General features: G+C 39.3%; 1 protein-coding gene across 1 annotated transcript; it reads left to right on the forward strand.

The window, feature by feature from the left end:
- Positions 1 to 547: 547 nt before the first annotated feature.
- LOC103482482 (B-cell receptor CD22-like) lies at positions 548 to 2659 on the forward strand. The gene is made up of 4 exons (XM_008438670.1): positions 548 to 788; positions 1734 to 1991; positions 2379 to 2460; positions 2575 to 2659. The coding sequence occupies exons 1-4, from the start codon at positions 590 to 592 to the stop codon at positions 2609 to 2611; spliced, it is 576 nt and encodes a 191-aa protein (XP_008436892.1). The 5' UTR covers positions 548 to 589; the 3' UTR covers positions 2612 to 2659.
- The last annotated feature ends 8231 nt before the right edge of the window (positions 2660 to 10890 follow it).

Consider the following 10890-nt stretch of genomic DNA (forward strand, 5'->3'; position numbering starts at 1 on the left):
AAAATGATTTGTCATATAAAACATTCCTGTTTGCCAAGTTATATTACTATGTAGGGCTGCAGATGATGATAAATTAAGAGACGTTTGGGAGTCGAAAGAGCCGGCTCGTCTTTGGAAGCTCTCTCTTAAATGCTAAGTCTTTTCAAGGAACTAATTTACTTAAATACATTTTTTTCCCCATGAAAAATATTCTCTGTTAAAGTGGAAAACAAAACTTTTTGAGTTATTGAAAGAAAAATATTACGGATCAATTTCATGACATTTATTTAGGCTTGTTTTGAATGTTTCATGTTAATTTAAAAAATTACAGAATTTGGAGATTTTGAGTCACAACTTTTCACAAGTTTTAATGTAAACTGAAGGGAAAACAAGTTATAAAATATTTCAGATTTTAAAGCACTGCTACAGCCTTAATGTCAAACCTACATGATACTGATGTTGATTAAAAGCTCTTTGAATGTTCTTTCAAGTAAATGTCTTAGTAACCTACCCTTATAAAGTAAATATGTGCGTCTCATTTTCCTCAGATGCTCCTAGAAACACCTCAGCATCCATCAGTCCATCAAGTTTGGTGTCACAAGGTGCCACTATGGAGCTGCGCTGCAACAGCAGAGGCAATCCTCCCATTACCAGCTACGCCTGGTTCAAGAACAGTGGACGTGGAGACAGTAAAGTCTCTTCAGCGCAGACTTTCAGCTTCAATGCTACTGAGCGAGCCGCCTTTATCTGTGAGGCCACAAATAGGCTTGGGAGTCACAAATCGAAAAGCATCTGTGTTGACATCAAGGGTAATACATGTTTTTTTAATAAGATCATTTCATTTTTATTCATAATAAATATAGATGTATATGCAAGTGTAGTATATCATAGATACTGGATGGACAGAATAATTACTGCACAGCTGTGCCGTAGGAAGGCCACATTAAAAGACCAGTTTGAAATGGGCTGTTTGATTAATTAAGGACGGGGATCTAATAACCAGTCAGTATATGGAGTGACCCACCGCCTTGATGTGCAGTAATCATTCTGTCCAATCAGGATCTTGAGATGCCACACCTCCCAGGCGGGAGGGATTATCTACTAAAAGGAAAAATGCTCACTATCACAGATTTAGACAGGTTAGTGAACAATGTTTAAGAGAAATGGTTATATTGAAAATGTTCTAGATCTTTCCGTTTAACTCACAAAAAATGGGAACAAAAACAAAATGTTGTGTTTATATTTTTGTACAGTATGTATATTTCCAATGCATTTATTATACAGACAACAATTATGTTTTTTCCATGTGTAAATCTGTGCCACACAGATGGGACATAAACTAAATAGGTAAAATGTGTGTCTGATGTGAAATTTCAGATGCTCCTTTTACTCCCAGCATTCATATCTCTACTCATAATCCGAAGGAGCGTCGGCGTGTCACTATAACCTGCTCAGCTTTCACTCCCTGTCCACAATCAACTCCTAAACTCACCTGGAATCTCCAACAAGACTCTCTCACACAAACAAGCGACAACACAGAGGGAACCTTTACAACTAAAATCCAGAAGACCTTCACTCTGACTTACAAACATGATGGATTCATCATCAGATGTTTTTCCAAACATCCTGCGATTGAAAAAGACAACGTAGTACAGACAGAAATGACTCTCAGTGTTTCATGTATGTGATTCTGTCAGCAGGTCATGGTTCATCTGTTACTGATCAATAAAGTTCATGTGTCTCATTTTCATCAGATGCTCCTAAAGACACCTCAGCATCCATCAGTCCATCAGATGAGGAGTCAGATGATGGCTGGGTGGAGCTGAGCTGCTCCAGCAGAGCCAAACCTCCACCCAGTTTCACCTGGTTCAAGAAAGGCCCCCAAATATCCACTCAAGTAGCTACAGGCATCTTTCACAAGGTTCAATTCACTCAGGGCGGGCAGTACTTCTGTGTAGCTGCAAATACGCTGGGTAGTCAGAAATCATCACCGGTCAGTGTCAGAACAAAAGGTAAGTTCTGCTTCCTCTTTTGTTTTCCTTTTCAAAACCCTTAAAGATATTGAGATATGATAAATGGACTGAACTTATAACAGATAACAGTTTTAAGCAGAATAAAAGGTTAATTTAGGAAAGAAACGTAAACTATTGTTTTAAGACTTTGCCATCTCGTCAATATCCTAAGAACTCTGTTACTCTGGGTAGATTTCATCATGTAATTTCATTGAATTAATGAAGAACTATTGCATCAGTTCAAATTGTATAACATAGATTATTATATGTTATGAAATTGGTTAAGATTTTCCTCTTCTACAAAAGTAGTAATAAATGTAAGATAACAGTATTTAAAGCCAAGATATTGTCCATTCAAGGAAAACTGAGCATGTTCTCTTGTTGAAGGTTTACCGGGACTGTGGATGTATATTGTAATAGCGATTTTGGGAATAGGACTTCTTAGAAGTACACACTTCATGATTAAAAAGTAAGACAATTTTGTATGGGTTGGTACAATTCAGCTGTAGAGCTCCTGATCTCGGTTACAGATTGGTGTTTGACGTTTACTTTCAATCTCCTGTTTTTTTGTTTGTTTTTTCAGATGGATCCAAGCCTCCTCATCCAGTCAAGCTCATTAGTTGTGCTTGTGTTTAACACTAAAAATAAAATGTTACAACCCACTTCAACCCTGTCAGTGCTATAAAAACATCATGCAGTGACCAATTGTGAAACAAGCAATAAACATTACATTTTGTCAAAATGCAATAATCAAAGTCAGTAATACAAGTCAATTATGTTGAATTCTTTTACTGCTATTCAAAGGGAACTTTAAACAGGTGGATTTTTTTAGTCTTGATTTAAAGCAACTCAGCGTTTCAGCTTCTTTGTAGTATTATGGAAGTTTGTGGTAGATTTGTGGTGCATAGAAGTTGAATACTTCCCATCTGTTTCTGGGGATCTTAAGCAAGNTTTTTTCAGATGGATCCAAGCCTCCTCATCCAGTCAAGCTCATTAGTTGTGCTTGTGTTTAACACTAAAAATAAAATGTTACAACCCACTTCAACCCTGTCAGTGCTATAAAAACATCATGCAGTGACCAATTGTGAAACAAGCAATAAACATTACATTTTGTCAAAATGCAATAATCAAAGTCAGTAATACAAGTCAATTATGTTGAATTCTTTTACTGCTATTCAAAGGGAACTTTAAACAGGTGGATTTTTTTAGTCTTGATTTAAAGCAACTCAGCGTTTCAGCTTCTTTGTAGTATTATGGAAGTTTGTGGTAGATTTGTGGTGCATAGAAGTTGAATACTTCCCATCTGTTTCTGGGGATCTTAAGCAAGATAGCAGAAAAAAACCTGAGCAGTCTGGAAAGTTGATGCAACAACAGCTGGTGTTTGTTGTATTTTGGAGCTGTGTTGTTGAGTGATCTATAAACTGAAAGTATTTTTAAAGTCTACTCCCTGAGCTACAGGGAGCAAGTGTAAGGGCTTTAGAATTTGGTTGATTTGTTCTATTTTCCTAGTTTTAGTGAGCAGCTGTGTTCTGGATGGGCTGCAGCCGTTTTTTTTTTTTTTAGGCAGACATGTGAAGACACTGCTGTGGTAATCATCACAACTGAAGATAAACACATAGATTTCACTTTATTTTTCTTTGACATTAGTTCTATAATAGGGCTGCACAGTGGCGCAGTTGGTAGAGCTGTTGCCTTGCAGCAAGAAGGCTCTGGGTTCGATTCCCGGCCCCTGTCTTTCTGCATGGAGTTTGCATGTTCTCCCTGTGCATGCGTGGTTTTTCTCCGGGTACTCCGGTTTTCTCCCACAGTCCAAAAATATGACTGTCAGGTTAATTGGCCTCTCCAAATCGCCCCTAGGTGTGAGTGTGTGTGTGCATGGTTGTGTGTCCTGTGTCTCTGTGTTGCCCTGCGACAGACTGGCGACCTGTCCAGGGTGAATCCCGCCTCTCGCCCAGCACGCCAGCTGGGGATAGGCACCAGCACCCCCCGACCCCACTGAGGGACAAGGGTGTAAGAAAATGGATGGATGGATGGATGGATGGATGGATGGATGGATAGTCCTATAATCTCTGAAATGTTCTTCAGGTGATAGGAAGCCAACTTTGTAATTGTCTTTGTGTCTCTAAAGGTTTAAGTATCACTACTCCCAGATTTAGGGCCTGATCACTAGTTTTTTAAATTGTGTTTTCACTTTGCTTTCGCTTAAGGAGGTACTACATACAGGGTTTATATTTTTTGTGTCTACTTTGGCGTTCTTTAGTCTTTGCTCTCACAGTCGTTCTGGACTGCCACCTTGTATCCCCTCCGATCTGCTGAAATGACAAAATATCCTTGAAGTAGAATGGACCTTACCAAGCTCCGCCCAGAAACACCCCTCGAAAGTCCACACAGCTGCATGTCTCACAAACAAAGTCTCGCGGAGCTTAGTTTCTATGTGTAAACATGGCTTCTTTCATTTCGACTGACTCTCTGCAGAGTATTTCTGAGTCGATTAGTGTAGCATTTCTGCCAGATTTTCAAAAAATATCAGCCACGACAATGGACAGGGGAAATAACATGGTCATGTCATCTTTTTTGGACGACATCAAGCTGTGACGCCTCCAACATTGTGCACGTCACAGCTAAATGCTATCGGTCAATGAGGAAGACAGCAGATCCTCACACCCTCAGCATAAATATAGCTGTGGACAAGATCACTGATGCCTATTGTTCTTGCAAGGCTGGGTAAGTCGGGCATTCATGGTTTTGAGGGTTACTTTTGAAATCACTTGTTTTTGTTGTTGGCAAATGTTCGAGTGCCTAGGCCTGATACACGGTACTCGGTGCTAGCGTGGCTAACGCGATTACAGTTTAGTAAAAAGCCTTTTCAGGTAAAATAAAATCTTTAATGTATGTCAGATACGGTACACATTGCATATTRATCTGTTCAGCTAACGTAAGACTGTGTAACAGACAGGCTTCAAGGTGTAGAAGTTGTATCGGTACTGCCATTATGCTGTACTTGGCTAAAAGGTTTTCATAATGGATGTGTTTATTAGTGACTTTATTTTTTTCATTCACTAAACACAAAGAAAGCAAAGCAATAATACTTGCACCAGCAGACACTCCTTTGTTCTTATTGATCCTACGACGGTTGAGCTGCAAATGCGGTCGTGCACAAGCTTTGATCCAAGCAAGGCATTCTGTTTCAGATTTTGGAAATCTGTGAATTTTAGTTCCACAAATACGATCAGGATACCTGACATCGCCTGTAGATTCCCCACTGACGGTGGAGAACCATTTTTTTTCGGGTCCTGACGCAAAAACTTTCTTTCGGTCTGCTAGTTCACAATGTACATTAGCATGTGTTTACTTCTGTAGCTTGTGTTTGTGAGACGGTCATGCACTTGGTAGCTGCGCTGTGACGTGAAATGGGCATTAGCCAATGAAACGCGGCCCCTGTGGTAAGGTCCATGGAGGGGCGGGTCAATGAGGACTGAGATTTTATTGGATTAGCCCAATGTCCTTCAAGAAAATCAACCAGTGCTAAACATGCGTAGGTCAGTACCTACACATGTTCTTCTGTACATTCATATCTACACATACTTTTGAATATTAAATGTGCCTTTCAGCAGACAGCACATCATGTGGAGTTATTTGATCTAAATCAGTGTTTCTCAACCTTTTTCGGGCCAGCGCCCCCCTAGCCTTCATCCAGGTCTCTCACCTGCCCCCACCAAATAATTTGTAGGCTACTTTGCACTAGCCGTTATTTTATAATTAATATTACTCTCACTATATTGTAGATGTTTTGGTTTTTATGCTTGTTTCTGTATTTATCATCGAAAATAATTTCCCAGAGAACAAAAAAGTCATGGGAATAGAAATTATTTTCACAGGTGTCTAAGAAAAATGCATTGAACATTCAACTTAAAATCAGCAGGCCTAACAGCAGCCAATCAGAGTGGAAAAATATTCTTATTTTGTGCCATTTTCTAGTTGTTAAATATTACACAAAATGACCAGGTAAAAGATGTACAACATGCCAGTTTAAACTTTGAACTATTTGCAAAATGACTGAGCTCTGCAACATTAAAACATGGATAGAACTGTAACTACATTAATCATAGCTCTTCTTCTCTTCAGTRTTTCTGTTGGTTTCTGGTGGTGCAACTCTGTGCTGCCTTCAGGAGAATGGGACATCAGAGTATCAACCATAATATTTCACCTACATGGCATTTATTGTGCAAACCAGAGTTTCAGTGGAAAAACAAAAGTTCCAGGTTCTTTTAATGCCATACAAATATGAGACAGAAACATGGATTATATCTTTATATAGACCTGTCTATTGATTCATAAATTACTGGACAGAAATTACAAAGAACAAATCTGGTCCTTAATCAAATCCTAATGAGTCAAACTGAAAGTGTCATGGTGTCATCAGCCTCATGACATTAACACTGACATGAAAAATAATATTGAAGAAATAAATATATCAAATCTAATTAAAAACATAAATAAGTGATAAGTTCTTTACTGTTATGGTCTGTAAGATATATTTATTCTCRGTACCAGATATGGTCTTAAACCCATGACATTTCAACAATATTATTTTACCTGTTATCTGGAAATAAAAGGTAAAATAGTAAAGTAGTTTTTTTTTTTAACCCTCTAAGGTGCACAGCGTTCGGGAAGTGTATCAATGGGGAAAGGCAGACTGACATAAACCTTTTAAAACAACGGAAACAATTTCGGTATTCTGATTATTGAAATTTAAAAGTGCTGTTTTACCGCTGTTCTATCACCTTCGTTTCATACCGGACCACTTACAGCACCGGTGTTAACGCTATAAAATGAACGCCCTCTCTCGTGGTATCACCCATGGATGGATTTCTTTATTTAAATGGGTTCATTTTTCAGAGGGATTCAAAGTGAGGGTATCGTGATTTTAGTAATTACATGTTTATAACAGTGATTTTCTGTTGTCCTTCCATGGAAGCGGGCAGCATCCAGACGGACAATAAAACACTTTAATATAAGTTGCTGCTTAACATGACCACAGAACTACCAAAACATATAAAATTAGCAGACAAAGTGAATCACAGCAACGTCATCAGCCGGTGTAACGCTGAACTGATGGGGAGAAGCTGCTAGCAGGAGCGGAGCTGCGCCAAGAAGCTACAAACACTGAATAGAAGAAGAGCTGCCATCGATACCGTTGCAGCCAAGCATGATTTAATGTTACACAATACAGTTTTACCAAGTTGCTCAAAGTCTAAACTGGCATTGTTGTGCATTTAAGGTGTAAAGTTTACCTTAGACCAAATGCCCCCCAGAGGAATCCCAGCGCCCCCTTTTTGTAAAAATTTCCGCCAGCGCCCCCTGCCGTCCTCTGAACGCCCCCTTGGGGGCGGTACCGCCCACGTTGAGAACCGCTACTCTAAATCGTTGCTTCTTCTGCTGTGCCATCACAAATTATAGATTTTTCCAAAAATAAATTGCCAATGAACTGACCTGAAGGAGGAAGGATGAAACTCTAGCAGTAGCGAGCCATAAACAAGAAACAGGCCCTGCTGCCAGTAGGGCACATGCACAGCGCATGGCAGGGTATCAAATTACGCAGCTAAAATTCTGACCCAGGAGTGATTTTACAAAGGCTGATGTCTTGAAAGGTCAGGCTCTCCCGTGTCACGTGGTACCGGACAGCAACTAAATTTGTTGTTTACAAGTGTGTTTTATAAAACTACGACATGTCCTACAGACCTTTAAATCTCGTCAACTGTTTTTAAATAGCTATAAAACCATAACATTTTGTGTAAAACTTGTATACGGGATTGTTTTCGAAGGATTAAAGACTTCTTTTAAGGACAAGTAAAAGAAAAAGTCACGCCTACAGGTTGTTTACCTGTTCAGCCGCAAAACACGTGATTAGTGATCCCATGGGTAGGATAGTCAGATGCCTACCCGGCATGCTTTTGGACTTTGGGAGGAAGCCAGAGTACCCGGAGAGAACCCACACATGCATGGTGAGAACATGCAAACTCCATGCAGTTACTATGAAGCCCTAGAGATCGGGCAGGAGACCCACAGGACTCGCTATGAAGCCCTGGAGAAGCGTATTGCATATTGCATTTTCAAAAGTGTAGTGAAGTCTCCAACCACATGTCTGAATACAGGTGGCTGTTTCTGTGGCTGTGTCTGCTCTGAAATAGCTGCAAAACATGTGATTAGTGATCCAATGGGTAGGATAGTCAGATGCCTAACAGTCATGCTTTTGGACTTCGGGAGGAAGCCGGAGTACACGGAGAGAACCCACATATTCACTACTACTGGTTGCCATTTCTGCTGCTTCTCTGTGTCCCTCAGCCTTTTCTTCAACTGTTCCACTAAAAGCTGCAGGTTTTTGTATATGTACGCTGAAAGATAGTGCCCTTCTTCTCCAAGGTTATCTGTTCCTGCTCCAAAGTGATGCTTCTTTCCTTCAGGGCAGTGTTTTCCTTCTCCAGGGCAGTGTTTTCCTGCTCCGGGGAAGTGTTTATCTGCTCCAGGGAAATGTCCAAAACTGTCCTTTTTTGCTCCAGAGAGGTATTTTCCTTGTCTAGGGTGGTGTTTTCCTGCTCCAGGGCAGTGTTTATCTGCTCCAAAATGGTGCTTGTCTGCTCCAGAGCGGTCTTTTCCTTCTTCAGTGTAGTGGTGTTCTGCTCCAGGGTGGTGATTTTCTGCTCCAAGGCAGTGTTTATCTGCCTCTGGGCGGTGTTTATATCCTCCAAGACGGAGAGTTTCTGCTCCAGGTTGGTGTTTTCTTGCTCCAAGGAAGTGTTCATTTGCTTCAAGACAGTGCTTTTCTGCTCCAGAGTGATGCTTTTTATCTTTAGGCTGGTGTTTTCATGCTCCAAGATGTCGCTTTTCTTCTCCAAGAAGGTGCTTTTCTGCTCCAGAGCTATCTTCTTCTCCCATGTGGCGTTACACTCCATTAAAGTTCTGATTTTGTTGGACAATTTTTTTAATTCTTGATCTTTCTCCAGAAGCAGCTTGTCTTTTTCATGTTCAGGCAGCTCTGTATTCCGAATAACATAAGACACTGTATGTGTGTTATAAAACACAGATTTACACATTTTTGTGTAAATCTGTGTTGGTCAGGCAGATTTTCTGACAGCAGAAAACAACAACAACTGTGTTGTGAACAAATTTATAATTGCTCTTTTATCAGTAATTTGTCACATCAAAATGTAAAGTTTTGAGTTTTTGAGAATTACTGACACAACCCACAGATCAATGCATATTTAATCTAAACTTTAAAACGTTCAAAAACCAATAAAGGAACATTTTGCTGTTGCAAAAAAACAGTTGAGCTTTTTCATTCTAGATCAGTGTTTCTCAACCTTTTTTGGGCCAGCGCCCCCCCTAGCCTTTATCCAGGTCCCTCACCGCCCCCCACCAAAGAATTTGTAGGCTACTTTGCACTGACTATTATTTTATTATTATTATTACTATCACTATTGTAGATGTTTTGATTCTTATAATTGTTTCTGTATTTATCATCAAAAACAATTTCCCAGAGAACAAAAAAGCGATGGGAATAGAAATTATTTTCACAGGTGTCTACAAAAAATTTAATGAACATTCAAGTTAAAATTGGTAGGCATAACAGCAGCCAATCAGAGTGGAAAAAATATTCTTATTCTTTGCCATTTTCTAGTTGTTAAATAGTACACAATGAGCAGATAAGAGATGTAAAACATGCCAGTTTAAACTTTGAACTATTTGCAAAATGACTGAGCTCTGCAACATTAAAACATGGATAGAACTGTAACTACATTAATCATAGCTCTTCTTCTCTTCAGTGTTTCTGTTGGTTTCTGGTGGTGCAGCTCTGTGCTGCCTTCAGGAGAATGGGACATCAGAGTATCAACCATAAAATTTCACCCACATGGCATTTATTGTGCAAACCAGTTTCAGTGGAAAAACGAAAGTTCCAGATACTTTTAATGCCATACAAATATGAGGCAAAAACATGGATTATATCTTTATATAGACCAGTCTATTGATTTATAGATTAATAGTTTTACTGGACAGAAATTACAAATAACAAATCTGGTTCTTAATCAAATCCTAGTGGGTTATATTTAAAGTGTCATGGAGTCATCAGCCTTGTGACAACAACACTGACATGAAAAATAATATTGAAAAAATAAATATATTAAACCTAATTAAAAACATAAATAAGTGATGCTATTTACTGTAATGGTCTGTAAAATATATTTATTCTCTGTACTAGATGTGGTCTCAACAAACAAATGGCACTTCAACAATATTATTTTACCTTTTATCTGGAAACAGTGTCTGTTTATTGTTGCCATACAATTTTCATGTATCTGTACTTTACTTGAGTAGATTTAATAATGTATACTTTCTACTTTTACTCCACTACATTTTACAGTAAGTATCTGTACTTTCTACTTCACTACATTTCTACAAAACTGTCGCGTTACTCGTTACATCCAAGTCGCGTTGCTCTTTTTGTTCGTTAAAATGTGAAGTTCAGGGACTTAAGGTGGCGCCATAAAATCCAAGCAATAACGTGACTTACGTGTCTGTTGTCACCCATCGGCTCCACCTTTACTCRCACGCGGAGCCCCAGACATGCGCAGTGGTTTCCTCTTAGCTGGAGAATGTGTCTGTCAGTAATATAATAGCGCTGCATAAATCATAAGATATGGCGACATGTAAAATCAGCAGCGCTTCCCTTTCAGACGGTGGGGACTTCGTCCAACTTTTAGCGTCACTTGGAAGGAAAGTTTAAAGAAAGGTAAGATCTGTGGACGTGTTGCTAGCAAAGCTAGCTGTACAGACACATGTTGCATCTGCATGAAAAAAAGTCGTCACTCATGCGCTGAATTATTGTGTGGAGGTGTTGACT

This window comes from Poecilia reticulata, linkage group LG20 (genome assembly GCF_000633615.1).
Source record: "Poecilia reticulata strain Guanapo linkage group LG20, Guppy_female_1.0+MT, whole genome shotgun sequence".
In the NCBI taxonomy this organism is placed as follows: domain Eukaryota; kingdom Metazoa; phylum Chordata; class Actinopteri; order Cyprinodontiformes; family Poeciliidae; genus Poecilia; species Poecilia reticulata.

What these genes read in the sequence shown, in the direction of transcription:
- LOC103482482 (XM_008438670.1), top strand. Translation starts at nt 590, where the DNA reads ATGGAGCTGCGCTGCAACAGCAGAGGCAATCCTCCCATTACCAGCTAC. An exon ending in GGTCAGTGTCAGAACAAAAG is followed by an intron (nt 1,992 to 2,378) that starts GTAAGTTCTGCT and finishes CTCTTGTTGAAG; the next exon opens with GTTTACCGGGACTGTGGATG. An exon ending in ACACACTTCATGATTAAAAA is followed by an intron (nt 2,461 to 2,574) that starts GTAAGACAATTT and finishes TTGTTTTTTCAG; the next exon opens with ATGGATCCAAGCCTCCTCAT.